Genomic DNA, 18,552 nt, shown 5'->3' with positions numbered 1-18,552 from the left:
AATTTTTGCACTTTTGTTTTGTGATGCTGGTGGCACAGAAGTTACACATTGATGTAGCCTTTTCTGTGTTAAAATACTCGCCTTTCCAACCTTTATATGCAGACACAACTGTAAGTAAGTCATTCATAGGTTTATTTTCTCAAAAAATTTACGCCCTGCATGAAAACCCTCTGTTTTGAGCGACCCACCTATAGAAACACAATGTCAAGGGCATATTCAGAAAACTGTTTGATATTTCGATTTCTATTTGGTGTTGTTAGTGGCGCATTCATTACATTAGCTTTAAAGTTATAGTCAGGCAATATTGGAGTTTGAAACATATGAACTGAAAAGTTAGTGAGATTGTACGGATGCACGGCCACACGCTACCTACAGGTGCACTCAGAATGTTTTTTCAAGGAAAGTCGAGGTAATAAGTGGGCAGAGTTTACTTTACACCATATAGCAATTCACACATCCGCCTGAACACACTTTTTTTAATGGATCGTAATGTACATCATTGTGGCTTTGGTTAAATGGCAGAGAAAATCATTTTCAACTGATGGAGAGAGAAAGAATATTATGTTCTGTTCTTTTGTGTGCTTTTTACAAGTGCCTTGTTCTCTGACATTTTGCTTTGAGTTTGATGATGGTATTTGTTGAAGAAGACAGCCTCACTGCAGACAAGCTGTATAACAAGACTTCAAACACCTCTGTAATTTGTACCTCTTTAAATTCTCATCTATTTATCCATCTGTCTCTTCATTTGCTTTTATCTCCCTCTCTCCAGTGTAACACTTATTTATTTCATGGTATTCCATTTTTGCTTATTTTTCTCTTAATTAAACTAATGTTCTCTCACACACATAACACATAATCTCTCCGTCTCCTCATATATATATATATCTCTCGCTCGCCCATCATGTTTCCATCCTTCTGCCTTCCTTTGCTATTTTCCTTTTCCTCAGAGCGGATCCCCCTCAGACATTATCACTATCACAGGCAGCATATGTATGTGTTGTTATTGAAAGTAAGTAGGTCTGTAGGAACGTGCAGTCAGGCCTTTGGATGAATTCCGCTCCATCTAAAACAGCACGCTGTCTTTGCATTGCAAATTAAGCCCAACAAGATGTTTCTTTCAAATATAAGTGCATAATTATGTTCTTGGTGTAGGAATGGGACTGTGATCCTGTTGTACTGTGACGCCCTACTAACAGTGAGCAAGTGTTTGCTGCTCCAACCAGTGTTGTTTTTGTTCTCTATTCTGTTGAAATGGAAAGCAGTGCAATCCCTGGTTATTCATGCCTTGCAATGCATTTCTGCTTGTATTTGTTCATAGAATGCTGTTTCTGAACAATCTGCAATTGTATCTTTAAGATGAAGTTCGTGGTTTGTAGTTTTTGGGGTTTTGCGCAGCACAAAGGAAATTGCTTGGTATAAGTGCAGTCAACTAATAGGGACCTTGTTTAAGACAAGATATTTCTCTCATACAAAGTGCATTACTGGTGTGAGGGACAATAATAATCTGTCCTTCACTGTAGAAGTCTGTTCGCTTGAAGTATGATGTTTGTTTTTAGGCAAAGCAATTATATTATAGTAGTAATAAATAACTTTAGAAATTACCTCAAACTCCGACATTTTCCAGATACAAATGATATTCCAAAGTTGGCTGGGGCAGCAGAGACGATCATATTTATCCACATACCATAGATAGAACAGTGTCTAACACCACTGTCATATTGGTACTTAAAGTACACAAAGAAGAGCAATGCTAATGCTAGTTAGAGAACAACTGAGTGCCCTTTTATAGTCAATTACAGTTAATTAAAAAACCCTCATATACACAATTCATATTCATATATAAGTAGAATGAATATGATTAGATATGGTTGGAATGATTCATTTGTGTAATTAATCAAATGTAAAAAATAAACCTGAGTGTATTCATATTATTATTTGTCATTAAATTAGTCTTCTTTTTTATTCCATCCATTACTCCTGCTCGGAGGCTTCCTTAAATATTTAGTTTATACCTAGGGTTAAATTCTATGTATTTTATAAATAAAGTTTAATTGTGAACCGCTCAAATATTTAGTAGTGTGTAAATTGTGACTTAGTTCCCATTTACACCACAACTAGGCTAAGTTGTAACTTGCGTATAGCTGGTGCATCCAGCCCCTGATCTTTAACCACAAGGTTTCACTACATCCATCCATTCTCTTGTGTGGAATAACAGACATACCATCAGTCTGTTGATGATGAAAACATGTCAAGACAGCTATAAGACTACCTTTGCTCTTTTAAATCCACTTGCAAATATAGTGTTGCTTTATAAATACATTATTAACGACTGACTTGTAAATACAAGTGTGTAGTGCTGTGCCTGTCAGTGTCTGTGCAGTGTCTGTCATGAGCTGGTAATTTAAAACTGCATTCTGAATACCAGCAAGAAAGCAGTGATTAATCATCAGCCTTTTATTTGATGTTAACAGACGTTCCTTTCAACATACTGTGTGTTTTTTGTCTTTGTCTCTCTGTGCATTTAGGAATCAGTAGGCGATGCTTTAATCCTTTTAAATTCAGTTGATCTCTTTTTTTATTTTTTATTTAAAGAAATAGTTCACCCAAAAATGAAAGTACTATCATTATTTTAAGTCATTCTAAACCAGTATGACCTTCTTTCTTCTGTGGAATACAGAAGTTACCGCAGAGACATAGCTCGTGTGGAGGCCCACGCTATTCTCTGCGGCATCCACGCACAACTCGCCATGCGTCCCACAGAGAGCGAGAACCACACATTATAGCAACCATGAGGAGGTTACCCCATGAGATTCTACCCTCCCTAACATCTGGGCCAATTTGGTTGGTTAGGAGACCAGGCTGAAGTCACTCAGCTCCAGTGGTGGTAGTCAGCATCAATACTCGCTGAGCTACCCAGGCTTCCAAATCTCATTGGATTTTGAGAATACGTCATGATGTTAGGTCATGAGAGACAATGATAACCTGTGAGATTATGTTACGTTATTGACTAATTTGATTAGATTTCAGAGTGAATAATGTCAAATTTGCATTCATCACAAAGTGATCGTATGGCTTCAGAAGACTTGGAATATAGTAAACTAGTTGTATCAATTACGTTTCCTGTCGTAATATTGTAGTTTTGTCCTTTGAGCTTGATAGACCTATGTCATTATTGACTTCAATTACTGTATATGGCAAATTATCCTATTGAAGAATTAAAGTCAACTTTTGTGTTTCATTGAAGAAAGAGTCATACAGGAGTTAAATTAGGGTGAGTAAATAATGGGTAAAGGGTTTTTATTTTTTGGGTGAACTATTCCTTTAACCCAATTCAACTGGATATGGCACATCTTTGGCTCATGGGAGACTGCAGTGATGCTGAAACAATTTCCGCTATGGGCTGCAAATATCTCCATTTTGAATTATGGGAAATCAAAACTCTGTTTAGCAGAATTGTCGGGGTGAGAGTGAGGCAGACAAACTGCTGGGTACACAGATTGAGAACTGCTACCAACCATTCATCATAGCCTACAGCACACACACACACTTACATACTAAAACATCTGAAGGACAAACTGTATTCAACCCACCCACACAGCCATTACATTTAAATAGGTGTTTGTAAGCACATTCCAGTTTTCTGCCCAAACATTCCATCTGACTGTTTTCAGATAAAGCAGTTGCCCTGCACTATCATTATTTTGATTTGCAACGACACAAACTATGAATCCTAAAAGTCTGAATGATCAAGCATTAGAATTCAGGATGCTACAATAGACTGTCCTACAGGGAGGCACAAAACTGGCCACCTTTGCACTTTTGTCTGCACACCTGTGGGAAATTTATCTTAAATACTGGCTGATGGTGATGGAAAATGTGTAAACCTGTTATTTTACCACACTGCAGACTGAATGCATGTAAATATGTTTTGAACCTTCTACATTAACCCGCTGAAAAGGTATTTTAACATAATTACGCTCCAAATCATGCTTGTATCTCTGAGCACATCAGCTGCAGATTTGGTTATTGCAGGCCACTCGCAGCAACGGAAAGCCTGATTACATGCGCAAAACATAGGCCAGGCATGAGTGCCAGGAAGGGTTTAGATGGATGGGAATTGACAGATAAGCTACAGGGTGAGCCTTGCTTGAGGTTGGACTGTCACTCTGTTAAGACAAAGTATGATAGAGTGAGAAAGGGAAAAGCTGGATAAAGACGTTTCATCATGAAAGAGCTTGTTGCAGAGATGGTGTTCAACTGCACACCGTATCCATCCATCATTTTCCCTCTGCACACATGCCATGGATGCCACTCCTCGTGTCCTTTGGTCACCCCTATGTCTTTTCTATCTCTCTCTCATCCCTTTTATTCAGTGCTGTGCTTCATCTTCCTTATCACTCTTCTCTGTCATGGTGCTTCATTTCTTTTCATGTTTTTTTTTTCATGTGCCTTTTTCTTATAACTCTCACTTTCAGTCTTTTTTTGCCTGCTAGATTGTCAGTTCAGAATATGTGCTGTGTAATGGTCACACAGTGTTCCATTATCAGAGTATGTTATCACACTCCTGGCATGTCATTGTAATATTTTCCATATAGATAAGTGTATATCAAGTTCTGTTCTTCTGTCAAGGCTCTTAACCTGTTTATTTCTGAAATAAAAATGTCAAAGTAAGTGGCGTTAATGGTATACCAAGATTGCGAAATTATAGCTTTTTTCCAAAACAGTGCAGCTGCATTGTTGACTGCTACCGTGTATGTGGGCAGTTACCTTCTAAAATTGTAGTCAAACTTGGCTTTGAGCATGCAAATTACTTCAGACACCTCAACTGACAGGATGTGATGTCACGTTCAAGGGCTTGTTGTTTCAATAAATAATTTATAACAAATAGGACCTTGCATTATATTCAGCATGTTAAAATATACCATCAAGTCACTTTCCTGCATCAATAAAAACATGCAGCTTTGAAATATCTATTATTTGTATTGTAAGTGTTCTCGTCATGTGAATTTGCTGGTCAGAGTTCGTCAAACTTAAGCTTTTGCGACCCTGGACCCTTCGGTCTACCACCATCCCTTTAACAGTATTCATCTGAAATCGTGTTTCCATCTAGGTTGATCCAAGAGCACTTATCCGTCTAGTGACCAAGCATGTGACAGATCATGCTGGATCTGATTGGGTGGATCAGGAACTGGAGGCTCTGATTGGTCAGTTGCGACTCTACAGTGAGAGATTGACAGACTTCACTCAAGCTCAAGTTTTGCAGGGACTTGGCCGTGGCGTCGATGTCCAGAGATTCAGCAACGACAACCAGTACAAGAAAGAGACTATTCTGGGCCTGGCTGAGTAAGTATTGTGTGTATATGTGTACAAACATGTACAAATTTGCTTTCAGTTTGATCCTGTTTTCCAAGCTGTTTCTTGGATTGATTCTTTCTTTGATTGCTACAGTACGTTCCATCTCTCTAGGATATGGCAAGTGTTAAGACTAGGAGTTGTTCACTACATATTATTCCCCAGAATAAATGACATATAAAAAGGCAGTGTGTATTTCTGGAGATACGGGTCCTGATCCATATTTTTTGGAATGTTTTGTTTCATTATTTCTGACCAACACTACTCGTCTAAAGTTTAGTCACACCTACCTCTTTTTTTTTTATTATTACTATTTTCGACTTTTTTAGAATAATACTAAAGCCATCAAATATATGATGTTACACAAATTATTTATTGACCCAAAATGTTTAACAAATCAAAACTATCTTATACAGTTTTTTTATCTTCTTCAAAGTAGCCACCCTTTTCCTAGCTAACAGCTTTGCGCACTCTGGGCATTCTCTTAACCAACTTAATGAGGTATCTAACTGGGATGCGTATTGAAGTAGTTCCTCTGTTTGCTGATCACTTGCTGCTTTTCCTGCACTATCCTTTCCAATTCATCCATTAAAAAAATACAAATTTCTAAATCAATTGTACTTTGGTCAAGAAATCTGTACTTGGACATGATTTATATTTTCTGAGCAAATCTAATTTCAAGCATTTGAGTTGAAGCATTTAGATAAGAAAATAAAAATTAAGATCATGAGAAACATAAATTCGGTCTTCGTTGTATCTAATGTGGAGAATAATTTTTTTTTAGTTCTAAGCAACACTTCATTTGTGCTACAGTAATTTGTGCTGGTTGATCATTATTCTTGGTTTCCATCCAGAAATGGCCCGGAGCCTGTAAATCAGTCCAGACCTGACACAGAAGCTCAGTCTAAAACAAGCAGAGAACATTTTTTTTAGAACAGTGTGTCCAAAGTTGAAAGTGATGGACATGTCTGCTCCAACACCTTTTAATCTGTATATCCTGTGGACATGAGTTTCTCTTCTAGAAACAAGTGGAGAATAGCTAAATGTCACGCAGGGGTTGCTGTCAGAAGCTGCATAACTGGTATGCATCAGGCTGTAGATATTCTGAAGTTCACAAGACCCTAAAGGCAAAGAAAATCCTGTTCCTCTATCAGCTATTAAGAGAATAGATCAACGTTTTGAAACGACAGGTTATATTGCCTGAAAGAAAGGATCTGGAAGGCCAAGAGCATCTTCATGCAGGGATGACCACCTGCTGAAATTTACTGTTCTCAAAGACAGGAAAAAAAGCTTACAATAATTCAAGACCTCAGAAAACAAGACTCCTTTGACAAGAACAATAGCCAGAAGGTACTGCAGGGTTTTCATACTGACAGTTTCTGTAGGCTTTTTTTATTTCCTGTCTTTGAGAACTGTACATTGCAGCAGGTGGCCAGCTCTTTGGTTTCTGACAGGAACCCCTGAATGATTTTTAGCTTTTTGTTTTTGGAGCAGATTTTCTCACTGCTTTACCTGCATATAGTAGATCTCTCCCTGCTCCATCACTCCTGGTTCCATTTATAAGCTTGTTATCAGAACTTTGATGGGCTGCATCAGGTATGTCTAATATTTTAATACCAGAAGATATTTTTGGATGACATGTGTCAGTTTTTTCCCAAACCGTTCAATGCAGGGAAAATTAATGAGCAGATGGTGACACAGAAGTGCACCAGGAGTGCATTTGTTTAATTCTTGCTAATTTCCAGACCAGTGATTTGTTGTGGAGGCCATTAAAAGCTTAATATTTTGCCATTAAAAAAAAAAATGTATTTATTTATTTATTTTGCCCAGGGGTGTATGTGTTGCTGTATGTATTATAGACATTACACAACCCCATAACTCCTGGCTTTTAATTGCCTGCAAATTTGGTCTAGATTTGTCCAAAAATATGAGAGATCAAGATAGACGCTGAGCATTTGTTGTGTATGACTTATGTTTTCTGCTGAAAACTCTGTAGGTCCAAATATTGCAACCAAATGGTTGTGAGAATCACAAATTTAGCATAAAAGTAATCCATACAAATCCAGTGGTTTAATCCATGTCTTCAGAAACTATATGATAGGTGTGGGTGAGAAACAGATTAATATTTATGTCCTTTTTTCTATAAATCTCCACTTTCACTTCCACATTCTTCATTGACGATTTGCATTCTTTGTGCATATCGCCACCTACTGGTCGAGGCTGGTCAAATGTGGAGATGTATCATAAAAAGGACTTGAATATTAATCTGTTTCTCACCCACACTTGTTATATCGCTTCAGAATGTGTGGATTTAAACACTGGAGTGTTATGGATTACTTTTATGCTGGCTTTATTTGATTTTTGGAGCTTCAAAGTTTTGGCCACCATTCACTTGCATTGAAAGGACCAACAGAGTGGACACATTCCTCTAAAGATCTTGTTTTGTGTTCTGCATAAGAAATAAGGTCATGCACATCTGGGATGGCATGAGGGTGAGTAAATGATGAGAGAATTTTCATTTTTGGGTGAACTATACCTTTGATATATTTTTGTTTGTGATGAGTGATTTTAGTATGCTGGATACTTAAATGTGTAAGTAATGTTTCGATAAAAGTATGACATTTTCTTATTGATCTTACCCTTTCTCATTGTATGTTCCTTTCCCTCACTTTTTCACTTTCTGCCTCTCTCTGTCTCTCTCTATCTAGGACATTGGATGAGAGTGCATATGGGATCTCACACTCTTTGGCTCAGCGGTACAGCTTTCCTCTTTGGGAAGTGCACATGACACACCTTGAGTTTCTGTTCACTGATAGTGGGTAAGACACACACACATACACACACACACTTTACCAATACACACAGTAAAGATTCAATGCTCACTTTGCACTTTCAGAGGAACGAGCTGCAAAACTTCAGTGAAAAATGTCTGTGTCTTCCTTAAGTAACTGTTATTTTATTTCCTCAAAATGAGGTCCCTGCAGCAGGTCAGAAACCTGTGACCTCAGCGCTCTAGATCTACAAACAGAAGATTACACTGATCGATCGCATAGACTTGCTTGCAGTCGATCTGTCTGTTTGATTGTCCAGACTTAAATTCTTGTAGAGAAGCAACCTCTGTGTTTTAAATGGTTGTTCTGCGATACATTTTTTGAGGGCTTTGAAAATCCACAAACAAACAAACCACCACCCCAACTTATTTCTCTGCATGGTTAATTTGTCATTGAATCATTGTTCAAAGCTTGGTCTAATCAAGTCTCTCTCCATATCTCACTGGGTTTAATCACTCTGAACACTCTCTCTCACTTCCGCTACATAAACTTGAACTCATTCGACTTATTTAGTACAGATTTACTGCAAATGTGATTTTATGTTTCCCCCATTTTTCCCCAGAGAAAATAATTCCATGCTCATTAGCATCCCTAGGCTTATTTTTTCCTCTTCTTCTTCTTCTTTTTATTTCTTTGAGGGGGTTTTGTGGGGGTTTCTATGAAGAACAACAAATCTCTAACATCCCCTCATCTTCTGCTTTGTTATCAAAGGACAACACCACCGGAGGGAGTTTGAGCAACTTTGGCAATCACAGTTTTGTTGTATCGCAGTTTCTGTTTGCTAATTTGTCAGAAAATGTGATTTTTCTGACTGATGAGGATGTGGAAACACACATTTTACACTGTTTATGTTCTTTACTCAGTTGGCATGATTTGCATATGTTGTGCTTATACAGTATAATGCTTTTTTAGGGCATGGAAAAGGAGCCTGTTTTTTTTTATTTTCCGGTTGATTTGCTTTTTCTTTTTTTCTTCTTCTTTTTTATGTAATGAGACACAACAAAGTTCTATTAAAGCTTGATTTGCCATTTTAATCATTTGTGCAAGCAGTAATTTCAGTTGTTAAGCATCTGGCCAGTTTTTGGATTTTCACATATGTTGATATAACTTTGAATAGTCTTGTATAATTTAATGTATAGCTTCAGTCAGTCAAGCTCATGTATTGCTTGAATTTATGTATTTTTATTTATAAACGCATGTTTAGCCACAAATGAAACGTAATGACTAGCTTTAATTGGGCTGCATAGAAATGGTTGAATTCAGTAGTGAATGAACTCAAGTAGTCTTTGCTTCAGCCTTCAAATGCATTTTATTTTTTTATCCAACAGGTACTGAAATTATTAATTATTCTCCAACTTTCTGAACAAATTTGAAGTTATTTCAAATGAATGATTGATATTATTATTATTTATAAATTCTGTATAGTTAGAAGGACATATGTTCACAAAGTGCTGTTCTGTCTTTAGCACTCATTGGCTACAATGCAAGCAAACCAGCTCTGTGGATGTCTGTTTTTCTCTATTGGCATGCAGTGACTGTTCAGTCTCAACCTTTTGACTTTCTCGGAGTTCAGTTTTGCTGCTTTCATCTATTTTAGGGCCAAATACCATTGTAGACTTTGCATTGTTTCAGTCCAGTAAGTTAGATCATTTTCTTTTTGTGGATTGTTAATTTTGTTAGGACAGATTCTGTGGAGAAGTGCGTCTGTGTCATGAGGCTGATTATTGTTAGTTCTATCAGTTTTATTTGTCTCATTTGTCTGTTTGTGACGCTTTTGGAGCAACTGAATCGGAGGGCTCTTTTCAGTGTTCATTTCGTGTTTTTAAGGGCTTGAAATCATTTTTAGATGTTTTCATCATTTGTTTGTTTTTTCTGAAAGTGGAGATACTCTTATAAAACCCTGCATGCAGGACTTCAATCAGGTTTTTATAAAACAAAATCAAATGACTGCGTCATGAGATGACCTGCACTTCACTGCCACAAAATGCAGTAGGGTTTATAACTGACTGGAATATTTTTAGGTAATTTCTAATTGCCATTTCAAATTGGATAGATATTTTGATGGCTTAGAAACTCCACTCCACAGGAAAATGATGTTCTAGTGTGGATGAGAAGTAAACTTGGTGAAATTAATGTGTTTTCAAACCAAAAAAACCTATTAGAGTTGTGTTCACAAGGTTCCAGATTGATGCAACAAACACTTTTGAGGGTCAAATTATCACTGGGTGTGCCAATATTTGCCATGTCAGTAGCATATCTTTTCAAGATATTCAGTTTTGTTTGAGGCACATAGTAGTAAGTAAAGCAGATATGTATAAGCAACATTGCATATTTTGCTTTGTTTTCTTAGTTATGTCTGTGAAATAGAACTCTTTTTCCTTTTTTTTTCTTGCAGATGAATGCTGCAACATTATTTAAATCGTCTTCTACTATGGTATAATCTGTCTCAGATAACCCCGCCCCTAAATGGCACATAATGACAAAACCAACTGTGATTCATCATGCTACATGTCATTTAGGCCCCATTTACATCTTGTATTAACATGCATTTCATATATATCTGGATATTCTTCAGCTGGATTACATGAACACCTTGCAGTCAAATGCATCTCCTCTGTGACCGTGTAGAGATCCGATAATAGTTTCAAGCACAAATTGGGAAACGCTACTTACATATATAAATAGAGGCTGTGGTAACTAATACAAATTCTCAGTCTTTTAGCAAATTTGAAAAACATTGATGGATTATAAATATGCTTTCCATCATTTTGACAGTTAGGGTTTTTCCTGTCATCTCTTCAACTGTAATCGTGCATATTTAAGATGATATTATTACTCATGAACTGAAAATGATCATAAATGATGCAAACTCGCTGTACAACGCCTCAAATCGGCTGCTCGCTGGTTGAAAACTTGACACAAGAAAACATTTTGACTAACAAAAGTATTTTAATGAAGAAAACATGGGTAAAAAAAATACAAAAATTCTTGAGGTGTAGTAACCGTAGCATAAGTGGAATGACAGTAATGGTCCATTTGGTAACATTAGTTAACAACATTAGTTAACTTGAACTAACAATGAACAATACTTATTAAGCATTTATAAACATTAATGTTCATTAATATACTAATACATAAGTTGTATTTGTTAACATTAGTTAATGCTCCATGAGCTAACAGTGAACAATTAAATTTGTATTAACTTAACATTAACAAAGATGAATAAATGCTGTAAGAAATGTATTGTTAATTGGTAGTTCACAGTACTTAATACATGAACTACTGTAAATTAATGGTACGTTATTGTAAAGTGTTACCAAAATGTTTGCAAACCTGAGGTGTAACGACGCGACATGACTACCAACATGGTGTGTGCATTAATTGTCAATCATTTGATGTTCCATCATCAGTTATTCGGTCTAATCTAAAATAGGAAAAAAATATTTTGGATTTCTCAAGCCTATACATAATTAGTTAAATATTTTGCTGGGAGGGCAATTATGGTTTGCACCAAACACGTCAACTTCCCCGTCAACGACTGCCTGATGGTGAACATTACTGCCTACAAGCATATACAAATTGGACAAATACAGACAATACCAGCAAATGTTAACAAAACTTAAAGGAGACCTATTATTTTTACAAGATGTAATATAAGTCTCAGGTGTCCCCAGAATGTGTCTGTGAATTTTCAACTCAAAATACCCCACGGATAATTTATTATACCATGTTGTAAATGCCTCTTTTTGGGTGGAATCAAAAACACACTGTTTTGGTGTGTGTCTCTTTAAATGCAAATGACCTGCTGCTCCCCGCCCTCTTTCCGGAAGGGTGCTGTGCTTCGGATACTACAGCAGCAACAAATCAGAACCAATATGACTGACAGTGTAAATACATTTCGTAGTACATTTGGAAAGGCGATTTGCAAACATTGCAAGCTGAGACATTATTTTTCTCGCTGTATCTGCTCCAGCATGAAAAAAAATGGCGGCCTTTGTGATAATAGGGTGAAATCCGTCACCAGTCGTGGGCAAGGCCTGCTCTAACGTGATGTCACTTTAGAGCAGAAATGAAAACCATTCATTTTGACACACTGTTTTTGATTAATAGAAATATAAGAGAGTGGGTGGACTTTTAACATTGTAGGGTGGTTGTGTACACACACTGCCAACTCACATTTATGTACAAACACCATGTAAAAGTAAAACGTACCTCAGAATTTTTGGAGGGTCTTTAGTGACTTGAATTCTGGCTTCTTTTAACTTGAAGAGGAGATCCTCCATCGACAGTAAGAGCATCATCATGTCCTGTGAGCGTCGGTCCATGCTCATCCCAAACTTCCCACGATTCAATCCCATTGGACAAATTTGAATAAATCCTTACACTGTAAAATTACCTGCTGTAGCACCTCATTTGTTCAGTATATAAGAATTTGTGCTCATCACTGAAGGTGCACTGAATTGTAATGGGGTTTTTGTTAAAGAAATAATCCAGATGATTAAACAGCTCTTGTTCATTTTATATTGTCTACAATTTTTCTGAACCTGTTTGGTATCTAATTTAATAAATTCCATTCCTCTGTTTAGGGAAATGGTAACAACATGGACCCTTTGTTTGTCGGAAATGTATTTGTACCTTAAATCTATCCCTAAAGGGGTACATAATTACTACCTTAAGGTGTAACTATGACCCAGTGAGGGTACAACTACAAAATGTTTACCTTATGTGATCACAAATGGACCCTGACCGTACCCTTTTTTCTGAAAAGACAGCAGTGTCTGTTGTGTTCACATTGCAATAGCAGAATAAACAGAATAAGGCAAGTAACCGCAACACAGCACTTTAATAACGGATGACTGAAGCATAACCTCATTACATAATTAAATAGTTTTGTAGTTGTATCTGGGTAACAAAAACACATTTGCATTACAGCTTCTTTGAATGTGGTCAAAATCTGTTAATGACCACCTCCGAATGTGGTTTCAGTAATGTGATCACAATCCGATCACAATGCATCTTGGATGCATTTACATCTGTCATTTAATGTGGTCAAGTGCTTACTGATTTGATTTGATTACTGACAATGCATGTTAATGCAAGGTGTAAAAGGGTCCTTAGATGGCTTTCCTGTTTAAGTGTGTGGTTCTTGGCCAGTTTAAGCTGCAACAGAGCCCAGATGTTTTGCCGTTATAGTCAAAGGTCTGGCTATGGGAGACTAGGGTTAATAGGGTCACCTCTGTTTCACCCAATGTGTCTGCTTCAGCATCTACCTCTGTTTGTATTCTGTTCCTCTACCTATGTTTCAGTCTCTGTTTCAGCTTCTGTCTCTTTGTTTCCTTCACACACTCACCCACTGTTCTTGGCTTTGTAATTGGAGTGGGGGACAGGATTAATGGCGGCTGTGTTTAGTGAAGTATTGATTCTGTTAAAAGCAGTTATTCTGTGTTAATAAGCAGACTGCAGTCAGATGTTCTTCTTTCCTTCTCTTTATCTCTCCCCTGCTGCTTTTCCTTCCTGTAAATTTGATCCTACCTGTTTTGTCACTGTCATTGTCTTCCTCTTTTCTGTCCTTTTAAATGCCTTTGTTCTTCCCTGTTGTTATTTTCAACCCTGTCTTGGCTTCTGATCTTTTTCCATTTCTCTGTCTCTCTGGCCCGAGGACATTATGCCTCCAGCCAGTATAGACGTATCAATTAAACATGAGTTGAGGTCCACAGAGGTTGCACTCTCTAGACAATGGATAGGTTTTGGGCACAGTCCAAATGGCCACATGCAGCCTGCAGCTCCCTCAATTAATGGTAATGTTGGACTAACTGTGAATATGATTAGCTTTAACACAATAATCACATGCAAGCACCATGTTTACAACACAAATATTGTGCTACTGAGAATGTGCATGTTGTTAGGTTGCATATCACTGTATGCTGTGTTTCTTGCCCTGTTTGCAAGTCAGCCAGTTTTCTTTGGCTTTATCACGGTTTCAAATTCCTCTTTCTGTCACTTTCTCTCACACACATATACCTGCCATATACAGTAGACCTGCAAAATAAATGGACTTGGCAGTCACTGATGGTTCACATAGTAATTTATTGATAACCAAACTCTATAAAACATTTCCATGCATCAAAATTGCTATGGGATATTTCTGTGGTGCATAAAGCTGTTTATCTTTACTGAAAAGCCATTCAATTAGAATGAGGTGGAGGGCTGGTCCACACGCTTGCTTATCAAGTCACTGTGGAGATAAATTATGGAAATCAGGGCAGCTCTAACATAAAACATGACACCCATAGAATCCCAACCTGACATCAGATTTACAGTGGGTCAGTAAATGCTTGCCATAGGCTGTAATTCACTGCTTAAAAATGTAATTTTCAGTTTGTCATGGGATGGAGTCAAACCACAGTGAATTAAGTTTAATGAACTTTTAAGTAGTTTAAAGAATTTATTTTAGATTAAACAAAATCTATTTTCCCGCACAAGTGGGCAGTCGCAGTTTATTAGCTCGAACTTAATGTACTTTGTCTCGTTTTGTCTTCGACATTTGGGAAAAATGGCAGTGCATTGCCTTGATTGATCTTCTATAAGCAGTTTACAATGGATGAGTGATCAGTGCTGTATTTTTATCTATCTCTCATTTCTCTCTTTCTCGTTACTCTCTTCAGCCTTTCCACCCAAGACATCGAGAGCAGGACTGAGGCCCTGGGCTTGTTTGAGACTCTGAAGACAGATCCCGAAGCCTTCCACACACACATGACTAAATATGTGTACCCCAGTGTAGCTGGAACCGATCAGCTTCGACTCCTGTTCTACTTCACCCTTCTAGAAAACTGTGGCTGCGGCATCTACTTCCCTCCCTCCGCGATAAAGCCTGACACGCACCTCAAACTTCTCAAGAAGCTCAAAGCCGTTGCCATCGGTAAGTGGCAGCCATGCGTTACTCCGCTGTTTGTTTCATCCTTAGACAGCATGCCCACAGGTTGCCCACAGGTTGCCCACAGTCCATTCACTGACAAATATGCATAATGCATATTTCTTGCTGAAATTGCCAGTTCCAATCTTTTTTCTGGTGCTACGCTACTTTATAAAGGCGTACAAGTTGTGGTTTTTTATCAGTTTTCCGGGAAACAAAGTTGCATTAACAAGGTACCGAATTGATACAGTGACCGCTTTTGAGGGAGGAATCACCTGATTTGACAAAACTTGCAAGGTTAGTCCCTAAAATGTTATGCCACTTATGTGTGTTGTACTTAAGCACAAAAACTTGCATTATATTCACTAACCACCACAATCTTGTTTAAGCAGGCGTTATCAGCACTGAAATAGCGCTGCATCTATATTGCGCAGTATATAAATTAAGGATTTGACATTCCTTTCCGTGCAATGTAATTCCTTTTCCTTTGTGCTATTTTCAACGGTACAATTTATATGGCACCAAGCACATATTTTATGTATTTTTCAAAGGAGAAGTTTTTTTTTTTCTTTTCTATTGATCTTTTCTATTGATTTTCTATTGATCTCTTCTATTTTTTTTCTTTTCTTTCAGCATGTTAAGACATGCTGTACAGTCCTGGCAGACTACGACAGATTTCAGTGGTTTGCTGCATCTTCCGCTATATAGCACTCCGAACTGGCCCACAAATTCGGAATTGCGCCATACTAATTGCGTTCATCACATATTTTGTTGGCATGTTTGTGCTGTTGTCTTAGTTGCATAATTCCTTTAGTGTTTTGGAGTTGCAATTGGAAATGCACAGACAACTGCAATTAAACAGTGCTTTTACTGGTCACAATTCATTCATGCTGCAGTCTAAACGCTTTTTCCACCATTTCATTTTTTCAACGGCACTTTATTTTTATGATTTTACTTATTTTGGATAACTCTGCTATTAATTAGCTAGTAAGAAACAAACAAGCTGTGGTTGGTAATTTTACATGTTTTTCTGACGGTCTTCTGTCCAAGTCAGATTTTTCCACTGTTGACTGTATTTTGGATTTTGGACGTAAAGTCGTTTAAGAATGGGAGAATTGATTAATGTGTGGCTGTCATGGTAACACAAATGAAGCATTGAAAAAGATAATGATTGCGAGCATATCAAACAACACCATATCTAAAAATTTCATATGTAATCAGACACGTCTCTCCCCATCTGAGACAGCAGGGAATGAGTCGCTGAGCAATGCGTGTGCAAATGAAAGTAGTTGAGGAACGTTAAGTAGTCCATACACAATTCATGTATGGTCTTTTCCGATAAATAGAGAGATTATTGTGAAGTACACAGTGGGGATGAAGAGAGGTTTGAATGAGTTCATTAGCTGCATACCTCTCTCTCTATATCTCTCTCTTTATTATTGAAGCACTGCATACTCATGTTATCATTACAAACTCGATGCATTTAACAGAACCTGTGTAGCACTTATTGTGTTCCATGTTTTCACTAATCTCATTTTTAAATATTTTACAAGCATATACCATATACACAGGATATTTTTATGCAGATCAGTTGGAGTGGGTCTCATCTGGTCTTCGATTTTACATTGGATGTTTAGTACCAAAATGAAAATGTAAGTCATTTAAATGTATTTGCATGACACGCCATCAGTCAATTTTGACTTTCGCCTACACTGTCTAGTGTCTAGCAAGTGGCAGAAGAATTTGCACCAAATTGAGTTTGAGTGGATGCACAGTCTTTGATGTCAACAACAAAAGATATGGGAAACATTTTATCCTTAATTTTAAAAGTTCATAAGCCTATTATTTTTTCATCATAACTATGCACAATTATGTGGTTATTTGGAGTTTATTATTTGTATTTAGCTTTGTTTATTCCCTGCTGTCCACGACCCTAGTAGACCTGTGATCCATTTATGGTTCGGGACCCACCAGTGTTCTATAATATGCGTCTCAAAATCTGTCTGGTACCTATTAGTCATTGTAATAACTCAAATATTGTGGCTCAAAGTTGCCCTAAGCCATTTGTTATCAAATTATCGTAAGAGTATAAACTGCAACAGCCTGACTTTTGTCCCACTGTAGCTCTGAATGTAAAAAAAAAAAAAAGTCCTGTCATTGAAAACAAATGAGAAAAGGGAGTACACAGTGACATCTTTTTTCTCTCTCTCTCTCTCTCTCTCTCTCTCTCTCTCTCTCTCTCCTCCCCTCCTTTATGTGAAACAACTTGGTAATCTCGGACTGGTGTATTGCTGATTTTAGAGTGTGTGAGAGGTCAGGAGGTACTGTGTCGGATAGTTTTCACACTGTCCAGCTGCTACATCGCCTTTTAAACACTCACACTTAGCATACACCAAAAACACACTCTTTCGCATGCATGTTCCCACACACAATCCTGTAGAGACTGTTCTTAGCATCTGCCACAACCCAAGAGACGGACATAACACCATCTTGTCCATGTCTCTGTGTGTTAGAGTATGTGTGTCTGTGTGTTGAATGACCCACTGGCCCCTATCGAGAGACTGACCCATTCTCAGAGGCAGGTGTTTAAATATTTAATGCCTTGTTGAGGTTGTGTGCATCAGTGTAATGCGTCTGTCCAACTTGATACATCCTGGAGGCATGCCAAGTCTACTCCTATTCACACTGATTGACAGAAATAAAAACAAGCAAAAAAACGCTTGAAACCACAATGAACATCTTATTTTTGATCATTACAGAGGTAGTCAGTCCTGAAGGGTAAATGCACATGTTTCAAGATGAAGTAGGTTATTACTGGAATCTATTCATACTACTCACCTGCGTACTTATGTACTGTTTTACTGGCTGAAAGTGCATCCTTCATCAAATAAAGTACATACACTGACAGCTAGATACCTAACCATGGCAATGTATTTAAGTTGCTACAGTCTGATAACAACAATTAAAAAAATATATATATATATATTATAATTTTTGTAAATTTGCAAGGCATAAAAATGCATGTATATATTCAATGAGCGTATGATTTTGACAGCGTTCCATTAACTGGCCAAAAAGTTTAGGGATATTTTCACTTCACTTTTGCTACCCATTTTAATAAGCACATTTCAATTACACTTGGCCAAATGAATTTGCCTCCATTCCTTACTTTTTTATTGTTTATTGCACGACCTGAAATAATAGCCCTGGGCAAATACTCAACAACAGCTGTTACAATTCACAATTTCCCTACGCTAACGTAGCTCTTGTTGGGTTGAGTAAAGTTTGTATATATGTGGCTTGAACTACCCCAAGTTTTGTCCTGAATGTGTCTAGAATCTCCTCATACTAGCCCCTGGCTCTTCTTATTGCTGGGCCCTGTTCATTATGTTGCTTTGTGTTTGATGTTTGAATCATAATGTTTTTGAATTCATAAAATTTGCTACTGTTTATGAT

At 37.4% G+C, this 18,552-nt stretch overlaps 1 protein-coding gene across 1 annotated transcript in view; it reads left to right on the top strand.

Moving 5' to 3' along the window:
* The window catches only part of LOC127623850 (NBAS subunit of NRZ tethering complex), a 218,060-nt gene that overhangs the window by 130,670 nt on the left and 68,838 nt on the right, over positions 1 to 18,552 (top strand). The window contains exons 41-43 of the mRNA XM_052098413.1: positions 5,111 to 5,343; positions 8,061 to 8,171; positions 14,849 to 15,102. Of these exons, the coding sequence (XP_051954373.1) occupies positions 5,111 to 5,343; positions 8,061 to 8,171; positions 14,849 to 15,102 (598 nt within the window). The remainder of the gene's footprint in view (positions 1 to 5,110; positions 5,344 to 8,060; positions 8,172 to 14,848; positions 15,103 to 18,552) is intronic.

The sequence above is a fragment of the Xyrauchen texanus genome, chromosome 30 (genome assembly GCF_025860055.1).
Source record: "Xyrauchen texanus isolate HMW12.3.18 chromosome 30, RBS_HiC_50CHRs, whole genome shotgun sequence".
NCBI classification, from domain to species: Eukaryota; Metazoa; Chordata; class Actinopteri; order Cypriniformes; family Catostomidae; genus Xyrauchen; species Xyrauchen texanus.
The sequence above is the reverse complement of the archived record's forward strand: the minus strand, read 5'-3'. Positions and strand labels throughout refer to the sequence as shown.